We start from the raw sequence: 19,911 nt of genomic DNA, 5'->3' as shown, positions 1-19,911 counted from the left end.
AAAATTATGTATTAAACAAATGACACTTTGGTTTCAAAGAAAACACAAAATGGATTTTTTTCTCTCCCTCTTCCTTTATAATTTACAATATTTTCTACAGAGCAACAAATAAAAGAAATCACACGAGCAGGATGATTGTTTTCCGAGCACAACTTTAATGAACAAAACAAAGCCTGCAGGGCTAGACAATCCAGTAGTATAGACTTGCAATGATTAGCCAAGTCTAAATCTGCTGGTCACCCCTGGCACAGTCGACCCGACAGGGTTGAGTTTTTAAAAAGAAAATCGAAAAATATTTAGACCGCCCATTTCTTTCGCAGCCTCCACAGGCTTGACTAAAGCAATGAAACCCTCAAGTTAAAAAAAAAATAAATAAAAATAAAAAGTCCCACCAAGTTCACAAACCAAAATAAAACTGCTGACATTAAGGAGTGCAGTGAGCAGAAAATTAACCAGAACATGCCATTTCCTGTCTCTTTTAACCCCAACAGGAAGGGCTTCGTCACACCCTCATTGGACAAGAGGCAATGCACCACAGCTGCTCTCAATGACCAATTAACTGCCAGTCTCCAAGGCACTGATCAACAGCTGATCCACATTGAGCCCTGTAATCGTGTGCTGAGTCAAAGGAATCTCGAACTGAGTGAGCTACGAAATCGAGATCACAAACTCGAGTAGAAATAATCGAACTAAGCACGCGTTGGAGGAATCTAGCAACAGTGCCACAGATACGCGACTGCCAAAAAATTAAAGCTGACAGTCTGCCCTTCAACCTCGCATTCATTGATTTTATTTCAAATCTAAAATGTGCTGAGCCAAAACAAACGCACAGAGCCAAAACAAAAACCGTGTCACTTTCTGAATACTTTAGCATTTAATTAAGCTTTGTTCTCCGCTGTTCCCGTGGAAATCTGTGAATCTGCTTCATTCACCGCACATTTCAGTCTAAAATTATCCTCGGCTGCAACACAAGACGTATGCTTGCCCTATTTTTTTGTGTACTCTGCGTTTTGAAGGTACTTTTGGAAGATAAAATTCCAGCTTCTGCAACTTTGAAAACAGCATCTGAATATAGATGCATGCCACATTGCATTACAGTCATTTAGCAGGTACCATCATACAGAGTGACTTACAATGTATAATAATAATAATAGTAATAATAATAATAATAATAATAATACATTTTATTTAAAATGCAAAAACACTGAGCATACAGGGCATGGTATTACAGAACTAAAATAAAAATACCATGAATACTATACAATATAAACACGAGTGCCAGGCTGGGCTAAGGACATTCCCAGACTAAGTATCTGTACAACATTCCTAAAGTACACATTCAAATCTGAAACAAGAACCAGGATTTAAATGTTTTAATTCACTATCAATAAAGCAAGCCCCTGAATAAGAACCACCATAATCTGAACTAGTGCAAAAGGTGCAGTAAATAGGCAATGGGGATGAGCTGGGAACCAAGATGCACTCCTAGGAGGCAGATCTTCTGTTTGTACGTTAGCACCAAAGTTTTAAAGCAGAGTCGAGCATCAAGAATCGAGAATCAAGTAACGATTTTTGGCCTTCTCAGCACAAATAATGATGTCAGAAACCTGCAACCTCATAGGATTGTGCTGTAATGTTTGAAGAATGGGCTCACTAAAACTCCAGAAACACCAGTGAAGGTTTTCCATTTGGAAAGTGGGAAACTATCATCCACACTACATATTATAGTGAGTTATTTTGAGAATATGAATAATATTAAAATATCAAAAATGTCTAGTATGCTTTGTAAATCCTGATGATTTTGCATTCTAACCCCGATTAGAACTAGATCTAAATAAAATTCTACCATGTAGAAAACTGGAAAATTGAGCTTAAAAAGTTGTTTTTAAAAGTCTACTACAGGGCAGTTGAGTGGCTCACTCGGTTAAGGCACCACACAATCCCTGCTTAGAAACGGTTGCTATGTACAACCTCCTCCGACATCTAGCTCCAACACTGCTAGCTGTACAGCATTGTAGCTGACAGCGGAAAAAAACTTTTACAAAGAAACAAGTTACGAAGCGTCTTCTGGAGGCGGTTAAAAGGTGCTGTTGGCGAACGTGCAGAACAGATACCGTACTTGTTATCCTGAATGTCGGGGGGGGGGGATTTTTATTCCATTCCCCAAGTCAAAGTCAAACTTGGAAAAGTGTCTGATGCGGATAAACTTTTATCCACGACCTCACTCGCAGCCTGCCATGTCATTACCGTAGACAGACACACATACATTTGCTCGAAGCTACGCCATAGGCTAGTCTGCTATTAATAGCATCAGAAAATATATCTGATCTACATAAGCTGTATAAAATGCATGAACTGTATAAGCTGTAGTTAGATGAGTGATTAAATCAAAGTTTATTTGTCAAATGCAGTTAACAAAACAGCAGATATGCAGTTTTCAGATGGCAATTAAATATTTAACATTAGTCCTCATGCAAGTGAAGTGAAAACCAAGTAAAATAATATCAGAAATAATTAACTAAAATAAGAAAAGATAAGATAGATAAGAAAGGGAGTATAGATATTGCAGATGAACAATCTATCTAGGTTCAATCTCCTGCAACGTTGCAGTGTAAATTGGGCAAAGCCCTACAGGTGGTAAAAGTCAGGTAGGTTAAACTAGCTCTAGCTAACATTAGCAAGCGCTACTTGGGCTACTTTTTTTTTTGCAGATCTTGCAGTAGTATTTTTATTCCAATCACTATTCAGTAGCTAATGGCAGATAATCTTTTCAGGCACTTTGTCAATGGAAGACCAAACGATACCTTCCCCAAACCTGTGGGTGTAAGGAGCAAGATTGTCACGCCATAAAATAAACATAACCCTATACTTCCAAAAACCATCTGTAATTTCTTGCAGTAATTCACTGAAGTGGATGCCACAAGCTGACGCCATCTTCTTTTTTCGTACACAGCAACAACGGACGGAGTGTAGCACAGTGGGTAAGGAACTGGGCTTGCAACCGAAAGGTCGAAATGTCGATTCCCGGGTAGGACACTGCCGTTGTACCCTTGAGCAAGGTACTTAACCGAAATTGCTTCAGTATATATCCAGCTGTATAAATGGATACAATGTAAAATGCTACGTAAAAAAAAAAGCTGTGTAAGTAGCTCTGGATAAGAGCGTCTGCTAAATGCCTGTAATGTAATAATGTAATGCAACAGTCACTGGAGGGCGGTACTTGTGTATGTTTTGCTAAAGGTCAAATTGGTGATTGTGTCGCCCAGTGTATAGGAGGCCTCATACATTTAGGGTCCAAGCTAGCAACCCCCGCTGGTCGATCAGGCTCGTGTGGACTACGTGCTAAAGCCGCATATGAAAGGTCTTCCTCTGACTCCACTCCACTGTGTTTTTGAGGAGGGCGGTGGATGTATACACTCTCCCAAATCAGCAGAGCGGTTCGTGTATTAATTTGGCCGCAGTTGTTGACAATTGACCATTCCGAATTTGAAGGGTAATTAGACAACCCAATGTTGGGCACCAAATTTTTTTTTTTTTTAAATGTCCACTACGGATTAAGTGCTAAATTCCTGTCGATGGATTTCTGTACAGAAACTTTATCTGACACACCAGTTCAGCTGGACTAATTAATTTGTTTTGTAAAGAATGACTGACTGATGATGCAATGAGATGAATATTAATGGCGACACAATCAATTAGGGGTCTCAATTAATCAGATAAATGAGTGACATAACCTCAGCATATTATTTGATATCAATTATTTTCAGCCGCAGGCATAATAATTTCCTTTTGGGACAGTGAATTACTCACGACTGCCAATTTCTAATCTTTCCCAAGAAGATCCAGAACAACTGCTATCCACTATCCCGTTCAGTAATTCTTTATCATTGTATCAGAGGGAAGAAACCAGGGGAAAAAAGCTTTTTATATGTGGCAGATATCACATCATCAATACATATTTAAAAATTAAAACTGTCAAAAGCTATGAAGCTCAGAAATATCCCAAGTATTGACTCCTCTACATATTTAAATACGGCTGCATTTTAGCAGAAAGAATATTCTGAAATGAAACAAAATCTGTATCAGTTATAAAAAGCTTGAATTCAAACGCAGTGCCATTTCCCCGGTGTGTCAGATGGTGCTATGGTAACGACTGAGAGATGAAGGCAGTACATGACTTCCTTGTACTCTTTTTTCCTTGGCAACAGAGACTGGCTGAGGTCCTCTCCGATAGGCTGTTCAGCTGAGTCTCTGCTCCAAACCCAGGCATGAAATTAAACATTCAATCGGGGCGCCACCACGCGCACACACACACTTACACGTTCAGACTATTTCTGCACGAATCTCTTTATGTGACACGGGGGCCTTTTTATCCAAATGTCACTTGTCAATGTGCTCTTTCCCTTGATGTGCCAGTGCACTCTGGGAAACTCATGGCGGAGACGTCTGAAGTGCTGTACAGAGTGTCACCTCAGCCCCCTCGCTCTCTCACAGTCTCCTTCATATGTGAGTAAACCCCAGACAAAAAGGAGGGGGGGGGGGGGGGGTGAAGAGACAGATGGTGCATGAGTGACAGAGAGAGAGAGAGAGGGAGGAAGGGAGAGAGAAAGAGAGAGGAAGAGAGGAAGAGAGAGAGGCAAGAGAGAGGGGAAAAAGAGAGAATTTGTAAGTATAGAGTAAGTAAGGCTGGGTGTTTGTTACAAAAAATGTTCACTGAAGTCACGGAGTAGTCGCGGCAAAGTCGTGAAAGTCACAGAAAAATTCAAAAAGTGGCAGAAACCACAGAACGTTTTAAAAAGACATGAATTTATTAAATGAATTAACAGATCTCGTGTGCAGCAGTGGGAAACTATTGAAATAACATGCGTAGCTAGCAACAGTAACCAGTGCTTGAAGTTTGAAAAAAAAGAAAATCAGCAGGCAGTTGCCACTAAGAACAAATAGGAGTAAAATGTATTGACCCGGGTGCATTTAATCACTTGAGTCCATAATGCTTTTCTGCCTTTAATTAAACAGAACCTTGTTAGAAACAGAGCATGTTCGAATTGCATTATTGATAAAAAAAATAAAACAGGGCTGCAGTGTGTCAGTTTTTATTTCTGAAGTTTTTTTAATTATAACATCTTGTACATTGTGAGGTTTGAGACTTGACAGAGTGCCTGTCGTCACTGAAAACCTTACTCTAATTGGGAAAGGAGGGCTCGGCATCAACACCGTTGACAGGGGCCGTCAAACGACCGATTACAACAACAACGGACGAGGATGAGAATGTTCATCTCAGCACATTCCAGAATCTGTATACATTGGAGGGATGGTGATTTTCGATTATTCCACAGATGGATTGATCGCATAATGTGCTCAATTCCTAGAATGGGGAAGAATCTATTTTTAGAACGTGTCTTGGCCGAGCGGCACCTATCGTCATATTGAAAATGAATGCACCCAAGTTTTTCACGATACAGTCATGATACAGTCTTAGCGTTGAGCCTATTGTGTTAATAAACACATCCAGTGTCAGGTATGGTACAAATATTGTCGTTCTCAACTCAAAACTTTTGCCCCAAAATCTATATACAAGGGCTTAGAAGAACGCTCAATTTTGATTGGCTGGGACGTGTGCATTATTTTTCCATATACGCCGAGATATGAAGTAGCACCTGTAGAAGTTCAATCATGGTTCTAAATAAAAATAAGTGAACCGCACTCCAAAGCAAGGACTGCGCAGGTGAACTGCACTCCAAAGCAACGATTGAACAGGTGAACTGCACTCCAAAGCAACAATTGAAAGGTGAACTGCACTCCAAAGCAAGGACTGCGTAGGTGAACTGCACTCCAAAGCAACGATTGAACAGGTGAACTGCACTCCAAAGCAAGGACTGCGCAGGTGAACTGCACTCCAAAGCAACAATTGAAAGGTGAACTGCACTCCAAAGCAAGGACTGCGTAGGTGAACTGCACTCCAAAGCAACGATTGAACAGGTGAACTGCACTCCAAAGCAAGGACTGCGCAGGTGAACTGCACTCCAAAGCAACGACTGCGCAGGTGAACTGCACTCCAAAGCAACGACTGCGCAGGTGAACTGCACTCCAAAACAAGGACTGCAAAGGTGAACTGCACTCCAAAACAAGGACTGCGCAGGTGAACTGCACTCCAAAGCAAGGACTGCGCAGGTGAACTGCACTCCAAAGCAACGACTGAGCAGGTGAACTGCACTCCAAAGCAACTGCAGACACACACTCCAGTCTTTCCTTTTCTAAACTGAAAGACGGAGGACACTGTGGCGACATGACAAATGCCTGAACATGACTGGACCGGAGCGGAGAGAAGGAAATAATTTGAGGCAATTGCGAGCATTAATTAAGGGCAAACCAGCCTTCAGTGGAGGCTCAGCTGGATTCATTTGTACTGTGTTAAAATGAGGGGACTGGGATTCTTATTTCCGGTTGCAAAGCCAGGCAGACGTAGCTTGTTAAGTCAAAAGTGCAGCAGGCAGTGACTGGCTTCAAATGGAGCGTAAATTAAACAGCGCTCCGAGAACAGACAGCCTGTCACAGCAGGGCTGCTAATTGGCTTACACCGAAGTCTGGAGTTTCCGGGATCTCATTGGCTGGTGTTGAAGTTTGCTTGCAAGCCCCTCCACCACCGGCCAAAGCAGAGAAACAGGGCGAACAACAAAAAAAAACATTCCAGAGTTATAGTAACTCCGTTTAATGCGATCTTCCCCTCCGTGTGAATTACCTCAGGACTATGTTGGAAAAATACATCCTGGCACTGAGAGGTGCTTTTATATCAAGCACATACACGGGGGCTACAAATGTATGCTGGAGTTACACGTGGTAAACATGGTCAGAGACATCTAGAGTAACCAGATAAGAAGTTACTGATTTCTCAAGCACCTGGCCTGTTTCTCACGGAGAGGAGAACCACCTCTCTGTGTACCTTAGCTACGCATCACTGAGCTTTTTGTCCTGGTAAAATGTGTAATAGTGAGCAAAAACAAAATAAACCTTCATATTCCCAAAAGGAATACAAAAAATGAGATTCCACTCAGAAACTATGGCTTTTGCAAGACATATTTATGTATGTATTATACAATACATTTGTTAGTCCACACTTGGGAGTACTGTGTGCAGTTCTGGGGGACCGTACTACAAGAAAGACTTTGAGGCTTTGGAAAAGGTTCAAAGAAGAGCAACCAAATTGATTCCTGGTATGAAAGATAAAAGCTATGAGGAAAGACCTAAGATGCTTAATCTCTTCAAGCTTAGTAAAGGGAGACTTCGGGGTGATTTGATTGAGGCTTTTAAATTCATAAAGGGGATCAACAAAGTGAACTACAAGGGATTATTCAGTTTGAGTTCTGTTATTAGAACGAGGGGACATAAATGGAAATTAGCAAAAGGTAAATTCTGCACAGATATTAGGAAGATTTTTTTTCACGCAGAGAATAGTCAATGTGTTGAATAGCATGCCTGGTCACGTAGAGGCAGAAACATTGGGGATTTTCAAGACTAGGCTTGATACAGTGATCTAGTCTGCAGGTAATCAGAGCACTAATTTAGTCATGAAAATGGCGAGCATTGTTGGGCTGAACAGCACGTCCTCATTGTTATGTTGTTACATATTGTACACACACACCCACACATATCATATATAATCCTCTCAGGTTACAATGAGTTTTTCCCTAAGTGCAGAGCAGCAGAATGAAACACATTCAGCTTGGCACGTTTATAAGAAGCCCTGTGGAATAGCAGGCAGGTGTGACTTTTCCATGAAGAGCACTCATGTAACACAGCATGTGTGGGCTCAGAAAGCCTGTGTGCATCAAAGGAGACCTTGAGGTAATTTTCACTTTAGCCTTTATTCACAATACCTCTGCCTAGACAGAAGAACTTCTGTCTATCTCTGCTGATAATCACAGGGCCTCATTCACAAAACTTTTCTCAAATTATTCTTACTTTTGTGCAGACCTTTGTCTTTGTGCATATCCCAGGTGTATGAGATGATGAATGCTGACCGTGTGCAAATTTTATGCACCGTCCTGTTCATGTGATTAGCATGAGGAAATAGCCATGAATAAGTACTAATAAGAAAAAAACGCCGAAATGTTCGTGGAAACGTTCTTACACACAGTTTACGCTCGAGTGTGATCGTACGCGTGTTTCGTGAATGAGGCCCGTTGGTCTTGCTCATTAAGGGACGGCTAGGAGCATTTCTCAGAACAGATCAAGTGCTGAAAAGAAAGAAAGTGCTCACACTTCTCAACCTGACCACCATAAAGATCCACTGCCCGAGACTTTCTCCATTCCGCTCCCCCATTACCAACGTGTTGCCAGCATGATTATGATACGCGGTGGAAACATTAGGTCATGTATAGATTTTTCTAGTCATAATGCATTTCGCAGGACAGAGTGCGTATAGGGATGGGGGGGAGGGGGGGGGTCACTTGGACCAGAGACGACCATTTCTCCGAAACACTATCTACCCATTTACAAGGGGGTGTGACATTCTGCACCTCCTAATTGAATTGTGGGAATGATGCCCACCTTCTCCATCATACCCCTGTCAGGCTCGATTACGGCTATACTCCGTGGCCATTATCTCGAAGAATGGTAGAACATGCATTCAGTATATGAATGATTTAAATGCAAAGAAAAAACTGTGTTAGTGTACATTAACATGTCACGGGTTTCCATGTCCATTCGACTAATGTTAATGCCACTTGTGTATGCTCTGCACAGGCCATTAATGATGTGCTGCATACAAATACATATTTGCAAGAATAGGCAATCAATCCCTCCAGTCAGAATTCAAGAGAGATAAGTCTACCATTAGGCTGTACGCTCTTAATATATCCGTCCATTATCTATACCCACTTATTCTGAGCAGGGTCGCGGGGATGAGCTGGAGCCTATCCCAGCGTGCATTGGGCGAGAGGCAGGAGTACACCCTCGACAGGCCGCCAATCTATTGCACACAAACCATTCACTCACACGCCCATACCATAGACGGCCAGGCCTCCCCAAGCTGCATGTGTGAGAAACTAACACAAACATTGGATTTTTTAAAATCGTGAGCCAAAGGTAAGTTTAGCAGTGAACCTTCGTTCTCCCGCTCCGTTCAGCTTGTCTCAGTGACGTTCTCGTGAAACCAGCAGCTGAAGCAGAGAGAACGCAGAGAGAGGGCAACCAGCGGGCACCGCCCAGGCCCTTCCAGCAGACGCAGAAGGCGGGCATCGCGGGGGAGGCATTGGTGCCACGGAAGCAGAACATCTCCCGCCAACAGAGATGCCAACATCCTCGGTGGTTGTCGGCGTCCTCGGTGCCAACATCTGACTGCCAGTGAGTACAAGCTGTCGTGAGTAGGGCTGTTTGCCGGTGAGTAACGGATTACTGGAAGGGCTGTTTTTCAAACTTTATTTTTTTTTAAATATATATTTCCGCCTATGAACCAGAACCACAACCGCAATGCTGTTATAAACAACAGAGAGAAACAAAGCTTCTGACACATTTAGAAGACACAGTAAATATTCCCACCCTCTGTAGGAAATAAAAAAGAGACTGATACAACAGGATATTATACCCACGTGGCTGAGAAAGAACGAACTTTACAAAAGCACATAACCAATCCTGTGTGTGTCACTGTCGAGATGACAGTGATGAGGAATCCTCAATGGTGTTGTTGGGATGAGGTGTGGTACTTGTGGACGTGGAGGGGAGGTAGTTTTCATACATGCAAAATAAAGGTGTGCCTGTGCCTTTCACAGTCACAGTAGGCACAGCCTGTGCCTTTCACAGTAAACTGAGACTTGCCCAGTCATAGTCCTGCAGCATGCCATTCACAGCTCACTTTGGACAAATGGAGTTATTGCTGAAAAAAGAGCAAAAATGGCCAACAGTCCAGAATCCAATGCCAGTGGTTGAGCCACTATTAAAAAATGATGCCACGTTGAAAGAAACCCTTCTAACACAAGTTTGAGCCACCTGACTCAAAATATAGCCCTAGGACTCCAGATTGAGTGGTGTGTGTGCCCTGCAATAGATTGGCGGCCTGTCCAGGGTGTATTCCTGCCTCTCACCCAAAATGAATGCTGGGATAGGCTCCAGCACCCCCTGCAACCCTGCCCAGGATAACTACTGTGTGTGTGTGTGTGTGTGTGTGTGTCTGTACTGTATGTGTATGTGCACACACTGAGCAAAGCACACTGACACATTCACACTAAAGAAAGCACAATGACACATTCACACTGAGCAAAGCACACTGACACATTCACACTGAGCAAAGCACACTGACACATTCACACTGAGCAAAGCTCACTGACACGTTCACACTGAGCAAAGCACACTGACACATTCACACTGAGCAAAGCACACTGACACATTCACACTAAAGAAAGCACAATGACACATTCACACTGAGCAAACACACCGACACATTCACACTGAGGAAAGCACAGTGACACATTCACACTGAGGAAAGAACACTGACACACTGGAAAAAGCAAACAGGACGGCTGCAAGTGAATGTCAACTCAGTGACAAAGGACAGCGCTGCTCTTATTCATGAAAGCCTCTGTGCGGTTTGCGAGACCAGCAGGAGCACTCACTGCAGCTCCCTGGCCCTCTTCACTAATACAGCAGCCCCCCCCCCTGTACGTCCCTGTGCACAGTATGCTGAGTCAGCACTGGCCCACACAACAGTGGTGGACGAGGCCATTCGAGAGATTCAGGTGTGTTTCCTTACCTTTGTCTACAAACTATACTCTGCAGCCCTTATGGAAAGAGAATACACTACAATATATTCTAAATGTGTAAACACTTTTGTAAAAATATAATGATACATATATTACAGACATATATATATACACACACACACACAGACGGGTGACCAATTAAAGAAAAAACCTGAATAAATGAGTGGAGATACATAACGAATGTGTACTGCATGATACAATTAACATCCTATCATGCTCTGTGGCATGTATAACAATGCTGAGCAGGCACAGTTGACCTTGATTTTGGATCAAAATGGCAAGAGGAAAAGATCTAAGTGACGTTGAAAGAGGGTTCATTATTGGGGCACGGATGACAGGAGCTTCAGTCACAAAGACTGCTCAGCTAGCTAGTGTTTCAATAGGGTTACTAAAGTGACACCTGTACTTACATCTATGGGAAAGACATCACTGAATAGAGTCTGAAATTGTGGTTGAAAGTGCACATTCGATGGCCGTGATGCCTGTGCATTAGTGCAACATGTAAGGAAAAACAGAAGAGCAAATATTCCTCGGGTCACTGTGAATGTCAATGCAGGACGTGATCAGACGGTGTCAGCAAGAACAGTCCATCAACAACTACAGAGAGAGGGAAATTATAGTAGGGTTGCAGTGCATAAATCCCTCATTACAAAATCAAATGCACATTTGAGAGTCCAGTGGTGCAAAAACCAAAGGCATTGGTCTACACAGATGCGTTAAAAAGTGATAAGGTCAGATGAGTCATCCTTTAATTTCAATATATTGCAGCATATTACATTTCAGTAAGGTACTGTTAATTGTACAGCAAGTACATGAGTTAAAGCGTATTCAAATCGAAGGGCCAGTGTACCTAATTCTTGTTTATTTCCCTTTGCTGCTTGATATATGCTGACAGAAATGCCCTGTGTACATAACGGATTAATAATTAAGGACGGACAGAATGCCAGCCTGGCAGGATTCTGAGAGACGCAGCAGCGTCCGAACTCCTGGCTCTTCTATTTTTAAACAGCGATAAAATGTTCACAGCTCACCACCGGAGGCTAGGGAAGTTTGAGCAGCAGTTTAGAGGAACTCCTGGGTGACTTTGGCTTCTCGAATGCGAGTGACGGCTGCCCCCCCACCCCCCACCCCCAAACCCCAAACCCACCCTCCCGCAGTGTTCTAGCCCCCAGCCCCCCCGCCCCGTGCAGTGGCTCTAGCCCCTGAGCCACAGACAGAAAGGTGGGATTGCTAGTCTTCCTTCTCTTTAGCTTTATACTCAAGCTTATTTGCGGAGGCTGTATGGTTTCCAGCAGGGTTGTTTGGTAACAGCAAATAGTGGAACACAGACGAAGCACTTAGGCCCATGTTTTAGGCCCACTTAGGCCCTGTTTGAGGATTTTCTCCCCACTGGGAGTTTTTTTTTTAACCTCATGTACCTGCTATTTGGGGGCTCAGGCTCAGGCCCCCGCCCCCCCCCCCCCCCCCAATTTACTCTTGTATGTCATAATATGCACCAGGGTTCAATAAAGGCAGGAAACTCATAAAAAGTTTATGATTTTATGTTGCAAAGAAATTAATCTTTCATTTGTCCCCCTGGCAACCTACAAAAGGCTTTCTGTTTTCTCTCCTATCTCCGAATGGCCTGGCATTTTTCATAGCTTAAAACCTTGCTGAATGTGGAGCTATGTGTCTTTTTCACAGTATTCACAGTGCACACAAGAATGGGCAGAAACTTCCACTGAAGTACTGTACAGGGAAATGTGAGTGGCGCTATCGAGTTCAAATTAATTTGTCATCGAGGACTGGTGAACAGCTTTTTCTGTGATTCAGACACAGACCAACAAATTCATAGAACAGCTCACAGACTAAAGGCAGAACTCACAGAATAGCTCACAGACTAAAGGCAGACTCACATATCAACAGACACTGTAGGACACTGTTTCTTGCATTCCACAATTCTTGAAGATTCACCTTTGTTGCTCCAAGAGAGAGATGCACAGGTCAACAAGTCTAGAAAAGATCTGTGGCCATTTTATGCACTGCTGTTGCACTGTTCAAGCACACCAATAGTGGAATGCTTTCTTCCTTCCTGGTTATCTATGAAAGTGTCCTGTTGGCACTGATTGTCCAAAATAGCCAAGGGCTGTATTCAAGGAATTAATACCATGAGTCATGAAAGGAACGCTGTTGTGACAGACAGTAGGCATCTGCATATATCCCGCATGTGAAATGTATCCACACTGCAGCCCCCCAGCCCATGCCTAATTTCGATTTTCTGCAGTGCGCTCGCATACCTCTCAGACTTAATATTTAGCATTCTGATCGTTTTGCCCATACTGTAGGTACACAGACTGTGTAATTTTTTTTTTACCTAACACAAAACGTCTCTATGAGGGTTGCATTTCAAGTTAATGATCCTAAAAAAAACATTTAAAAAAAATGAATTAAGTAATTTTCGAGGATCCACATCTTTATTATACACATGTCAGCAATATTTACCCTGCCTCCTGCTCCTGCAGGGGAACTACACTAACTGCACACTGTCCATTTATAATTATTCCTGCTCTGGGCAGAGACGGGGAGGAGAGTGTGGAGGTGGGGAGCCCGGAGCCGAATATTAGATATCCCCCGAAGGTGTGACACGGATACTGTCCTGGGACTGGATACCGCTGCAGCCTGCCCGCTTAATGCAGTGAGCCACAGGATCCGGGGCCTTCCACTCCCCCCTCCTGCGGCTTTGCAGGAGGGGGGGTGGGGGTAACTGGGGCGGCTGGGGGGGAGGGGGGGTACCAGGGGGGAACCAGAGCGCCAAACAGTTATAGGAAACTGGAATATTCTGCTCCTTTTAAAACCGGCCAGATAGACTACAGCCTGATTGCCCCCGTGTTTGCCGAGCCCTCCAACCCCCCCGCCCCCTCCCCCAACCCTCTCTCCTTCATTTCAGTAATTCGCAGAGAAGCTCTCCATGTGGTCTTCAGGGACTCCGATCCCCACATTGTTATGGACGAGAGCAATTGCTCTCTCTTAACGAAGGGGGAGAGATAAACAGCGTCGAGCCTGAACTTCAACATGAATCCAGGGATGAAGACAACTTACAGTATGCTACAGCATAAACAGCAGGTGCCTTTGAAGCATTGTGCATAGTATTAGACTCAGGGGGGAAAAAAGTGGGTTCTTTGGCTTGTCTTTATTGGGGAACCCTTTTTAGTTATTTATGGAATCCTCTATAGTAGGTATTAATAGTGTGAAAGCTCACAGATTTAACCATTTTGCCAGTCAAAGAACCCTTGAGCTAGATAGGGTTTATCTTTGGAGACACAGAGGAGCCTTTTGGAACCCTTTCTTCTGAGTGTAGAATACATTACAGGAATATTACATTCATAGACAGGTAGCCTATTCCTTTTGGCTTATTTAAGCTGACAGTTTTTCCCCCAGAAGAAGAAACAGAGGTTAAATAATTTCACACACAAAATGAGGAAATATTCACTTCACCTCAGCTCAGTCAGCTCTGTGATCGTGTGCAATCAAGGTAAATTTCTACAGCTAGATTATACCATAGATTTTTCAGGCACTGATGGCAGTCTCAATTAAATCAGCTTGGATGCCAGAATGTTTTTTTTTTTTTAAATGTATTTCTCTTTTCCAGCACAAACCTAAGACAAGGGAGTAGAGGTCTGCGTACTGACCCGATCGAGCCAGACAGGACCCAAAGGTATGCTGCAATTTTGTCGGGTATCGGGCCTATTTTTAGCTCTGTTACGTCAGGTCAGATCGGGTAACGGCCTATAGACTTCTCTCGCGTAAGTGCTGCCAACCCGGAAGTTTACAAACAGCGGCGTCGCCACACTTCTGCCAGCTGTTGACAACGTTTGGCAGCAAAAGATTCCAGTTTTTGGAGTGTACTATTATGCTCAACTAGCAAATTAAAACACCCATATTTGACAGCACAGGAGCGAGAAACTTATTAAGGGCATGTTTAACAGAAGGAAAAATGTAACTAAAGCTAGCTGGCTAGCCTGCTCCTGCTCTGATCACTACAAACAGCGATATATGTGTTAGTCACGTTTAACAGGACATTAACAGCACTTTTAAGGCAGCTAAGGCTGCCATCTCAGCACAACGTAAAACCCGTACGAGTTCTGTCCAAATTTGCTTTGAAGGAACATAGATGGGTTACCAGGAAACTGCATCAAAGCTACTAAGGATTTTGCTGCAGAATAAATATAACCAGGTCGCTAATTACCATCTTTTTTTTTTTTTGCAAACGGTGCAGGTTTTTTTTTTGCAGGAGCTTTTTCAAACATCCAGTATCCGGCCCCATTTCATCATCATCATCATCATCATCATTTCTGATTGGTTAGCAGACCAGCGGTTGGAAAGTCGCGGGCTACACTACTCACTGAAAGCAGCCACGGCGAGGATGAGCGTCACCACGATGGAGATCCAGGATACCCACAATGCCTTCTTGCGGTAGCTCTGCGCCTCGTGGGGTTTCAGCCGCATGCTGCTCTCCAGCAAGCCTGGAAAAAATGACATCATCAAAAATGACATCATCAAAAATGACATCATCAAAAATGACATCATACCACCCGGCCCATCACACAACGCTGGATAGGAAACGCAAGAAAAACGCCTAATACTAATTTTTCACACTTTTTAACTTCATTTCACAAGTCAATATATGTACAAAACATTGGAGCCAATTTCTCACATATTTCATATTCCCCCCGGTCCAGATCAGATTAACATCCATCCATCCATTATCTATACCCGCTTATCCTGGGCAGTGTTGCAGGGGGTGCTGGAGCCTATCCCAGGATGCATTGAACAAGAGGCAGAAATACACCCTGGACAGGCCGCCAATCTATCGCAGGGCACACTCAATTCACAATTCACTCACACACTCATACCTGTGGACAATTTAGGGTCTCCGGTTAGCGTACCTGCATGTCTTTGGACTGTGGGAGGAAACCCACGCGGACACGGGGAGAACATGCTAACTCCCATAGTAACATGGATTGGTTAAATGTATAGGCCTTTAGTGGCACCTTCAGGAATGGCTCCATCACTCTCCCATGATCAAACTTTAGGTTATATGTACAGGATACACAGTTGTGTGTGCAGCAAATATTTAATCTATACAATGTCACAATACTGGAAGCTTATTTGCATTAGAATTCTGGGATATGCAGCTGAGTTTTTACTAGAACGATGTAGGCTACAAGAAATAAGAATGATGTGTGTGTGTGTGTGTGTGTGTCTGTGTCTGTGTCTGTACTGTGTGAGGGTGCGTACATGCGTGTGTGTGTATGTGTGTGTGTGTATGCATGTGTCTGTGTCTGTGTCTGTACTGTGTGAGGGTGCATACATGCGTGTGTGTGCGCGTGTCTGTGTCTGTGTCTGTGTCTGTACTGTGTGAGGGTGCATACATGCGTGTGTGTGCGCGTGTCTGTGTCTGTGTCTGTGTCTGTACTGTGTGAGGGTGCATACATGCGTGTGTGTGTGTGCGTGTGTTTTTGTATGCGTGTGTGTGTGTGTGTGTGCGCACGTGCTCGTTTGGCTACGTGCCACAAAGTGCTGGACACTGGGAAGGAATGCAACTCTGGAAGAGAGATTAGGCAGAGAGGGTCACATGGCCCATGCTATGTATTGGTGGTATGCACCCTTGACGCCTGGCTTTAAAGCTGAGGGGTGCTTAGTTCCTACCATGTGACCCCATCTCTCTTCCTCTGACAATTACGAGAATGAGACGATACAGATATTAAGTATACGCATTTTAGCTAGAGATAACTTTCAGTATTCCTTCAAGTGTAACACAAAAAATGGGTTGAATCTAGAAGGCAGGTGCTAATTTGGTCACAACCAATCAGCGTGGCCCACATTTCACATGTGACTGTGTAATTTGTCGGCCGTCCAATACACAGCAAGCACGTGCTCATTAGGGTTTCCTGAAATCTCCCACCCACAGAAGAATGTTGAGTAGACGTACAACAGTTCCACAGGCTGCGCCGACCGTTTCCAACAGAAGCTGAGGTTCCTCTGACCTTATAACGCTCCTCCTATATGTGACCCATGTGCAAACAAGCCCTGTAGTAACACTCATCATTTATTCACTGCACATAACTGATTGTGCAGGTAATTCCAGGTGACAAGCAATAAATTAAAAAAAACAGGAGGCCATTTTCTTTTGCAAAACACTAATTAGAGCAAACAGGGTTGAGTTAAGTGTTGAGTGATTTGAGTGTTGAGTGATTGAGTGTTTTCGATGAAACTGTAACCCAGGGATGAGTAACCCAGGGTATCAAGTCACTATCAACCGATCTGCAGAAGACATGAGCACAAATTCATTATCACATGAAATGAGTCTTTGAAATGAAATGAAATTTATCATCTTTGTAAATCAGCAAGTGATAGCTCTGACAACGAACAGAAGTCTCCAAAATATTTTCCATATATGACATGTATGTCGCTATTATATAGTTCAAACTTTCAGATTTAAAAAAACAACCTGCTTTACAAAATATTTTCTGGTAATATGATCATTTTAACTTGCCACATATTCATAATTTACTAAAAAGATGTGTGCCATAGATCCATAATATAGGAAATCTTGTTTTAGACATTCTTTTCATTAATTGGGCGATAGTTACTGCATTATAGACCTGCTGTAGACTGAGCCCAATGCCTCACCTCCCCTCACTGCCAATGCACGAGCCGAATTACCCGCAATATTCAAATGACTCTGCAAAAACTGAGGAGCCTTTCATGTAGAGAAGGGGGGGAGAGAGAGGCAGAACAGTATCCTGCAGACACCACTAAAATAACCAAGCCTCCATATTTATTCTTTCTAATCTCCTTCCTTTAGAGCGCCTTCCTTGCATCAACTTAGTTCTTCTGGTGGACGTCGTTAGTTTCTCCCTTGACGACAGCGCCTTCCCTGTATCTGTCTAGCGCATCACCAGACTATCTATCAGTCATATGTTCTATATGGTTATGCTAAATGAAAATGCAAACAGATCTGAGGGAAGATGTTCCAGTGCAGAGGGAAATGCAAACAGTGGAGAAGGCCACTACAGTGTGTGCATCGCTGACGTAGATGCAGACAGGCCGGTATTACACATTTTCTTTATGGTCTTTATGATCGCACACAAGACGGAATGTAAATTTTTACGTTAATAATCGTATGAAGTTTCGCGTTTCACAAAACTAATTTGTCTGAAAGGATTATGAAATTAACTTGTGAGGAATTTTGAGAAGATTTAACTCACACACAGTTCATATAAGGAAGGGAAACACAGTATTTATGTGGATTGGATTGGAAATTAATTCTAAGATTTTATTTTTATTTTTAAATTAACCATTAAAAGGCTGATTTCTCTTCTTTACTCATCGATCCACCGATGTAGCTTACTCAGTGTAACTATTTTTTTCTTCAATGATCTGAACCCATGACACTGTCATGAGTCCAAACAATGGCTGTTGACCTCCCATCTCCCCCAGCAATAAAGATACTTCCATTTGCTTACGTTTTCAGCCTCCTGCTGTTCCAAAATGACCCGCAATCAGGAACAAACAATTCAAGAGACTTAAAACATCACAATTAAGCATAGTGAATCCTTTAAATGGGTCGTTATATGATCTTTCTACCTGCCACAGAAAATACACGCACACACACACACCTCAGAAAAGTAGGCTCAATACTAATACTATCTCAAAACTATCTGACAATGCCATGCAAGGCCACGCAGCAAGGCCAGGCAGTCTCACCACCGCACATTGCTCGGCAGCAATAAACCTTACAGAGGCAATAAAGTCACAGATTTTGAGCTTTGTCTTTCTTATCCTCCATCACATAATATAGGCTACATAATTGAATTGCAATTATAATTTGTCTCTTTTTCAAACAAGGTCGACACTAGGCTAACGTTGCACAGATATATGGATCTGACACATCAATGTCAAAAATCAAGATACATTAATTAAAACTGAATGATTATCAAATCATATCATAATTTGTAACTATGAAAAGTACTGATAGTTACTAGTTCGTTAAAATAATTCAAGCTTACTTTTGCATCCACGTAGCCGCGAAATTGTGTTAATAAGCTGTTCTACTTTCTGTGTATGCATTATAGATTTCATACACAGCTGAATAATTAAACACACTTCGCAGACGCCATAAATACATTCCAAGGTCCCGCTGCGTATCCATTATCAACCCAAGACTATCATAAATTACATACAAAATAAGGCAACAAAATTATTTTACCTTGACCCTCTACGCTGTCGCTTATTTTCATCTCTTGGTCCCGGTCCATGTTGAAGGGGTCTCCCAAATTCGCCCTTTTGGGTGGCTGCTGTTCCGGAGGAGCGCACTGTCCGTTCCGAGTAACGGGCTCCACAATTGTGGGGTCAGGCACTGGGCAGGGGTCTGGTGTCGAGGAGTCGGTCATCGCTTTTTGTTTCAGTTAAAATAAAGCACTCGAATTATGTCACACCGGAGCGAGAACTCCAGTCCTCCGGCGCGCTGATGCCGCCGGCGTTGAGTTGCTCAGTGCGAAGTGGGCAAACAGATAAGATATCGAGACTCTCCTCTGCATCAACAAAACCCCCCCTCTCTCTCCGACACGGACTCGCTAACTAGAGAGCAGCGACTACAGCAGACAGTCTCTAATTAAAAATATCCACGTTCTTTAACTGGACTCCTGCTCCGAGGTTGTCCAGAATTCGTGCACATACCACTGTCAAGCGCCCGAGCAGAAAATCACTGGCGAGACTTCTGGCGAGCGGCAGTTTCTCCGAAAGCGATTGTTTTCGGTAGGATGCGCTGCGCATCTCGCGCAGGTGAACAAGCGACTTATCTTTTGGCAGCCCGCGAGTGATCCCGTGGCAACCCAACTCCTCGCCGTCATAAATGGGCTACTGATATATTTGCTGTGTGGTTTAATCTAAAAGTTTTGGTTGTTTAACGTGAGTTAAGCATCGCAGTGTTGTTTAATTGGGATAAACATTGTTTTTGTTTTGGGTCCTATTTATTTCCATGTATAGCCTAGACGATTTAACTGAAATGGTCAATGTTGATTGATAGTCTGTCAAACCCAAAGCAGCACGTGCAATGCCGCTAGTTAGACTATAGTAGTAGCTATCCATGTCACGTGCTGTTTTTCCTTGAGTT

The 19,911-nt window shown here is 43.1% G+C and overlaps 1 protein-coding gene across 1 annotated transcript in view; it reads right to left on the bottom strand.

Moving 5' to 3' along the window:
- LOC118214400 (transmembrane protein 163-like) overlaps positions 1-19,852 on the bottom strand; it is a 57,730-nt gene extending 37,878 nt beyond the window's left edge. The window contains exons 1-2 of the mRNA XM_035394326.1: positions 19,006-19,852; positions 15,137-15,256 (exon numbers count right to left, since the gene is read on the bottom strand). Of these exons, the coding sequence (XP_035250217.1) occupies positions 15,137-15,256; positions 19,006-19,189 (304 nt within the window). The 5' untranslated portion in view covers positions 19,190-19,852. The remainder of the gene's footprint in view (positions 1-15,136; positions 15,257-19,005) is intronic.
- Between the last annotated feature and the right edge of the window lie 59 nt (positions 19,853-19,911).

Source organism: Anguilla anguilla, chromosome 15, assembly GCF_013347855.1.
Source record: "Anguilla anguilla isolate fAngAng1 chromosome 15, fAngAng1.pri, whole genome shotgun sequence".
NCBI lineage: Eukaryota > Metazoa > Chordata > Actinopteri > Anguilliformes > Anguillidae > Anguilla > Anguilla anguilla.
The sequence above is the reverse complement of the archived record's forward strand: the minus strand, read 5'-3'. Positions and strand labels throughout refer to the sequence as shown.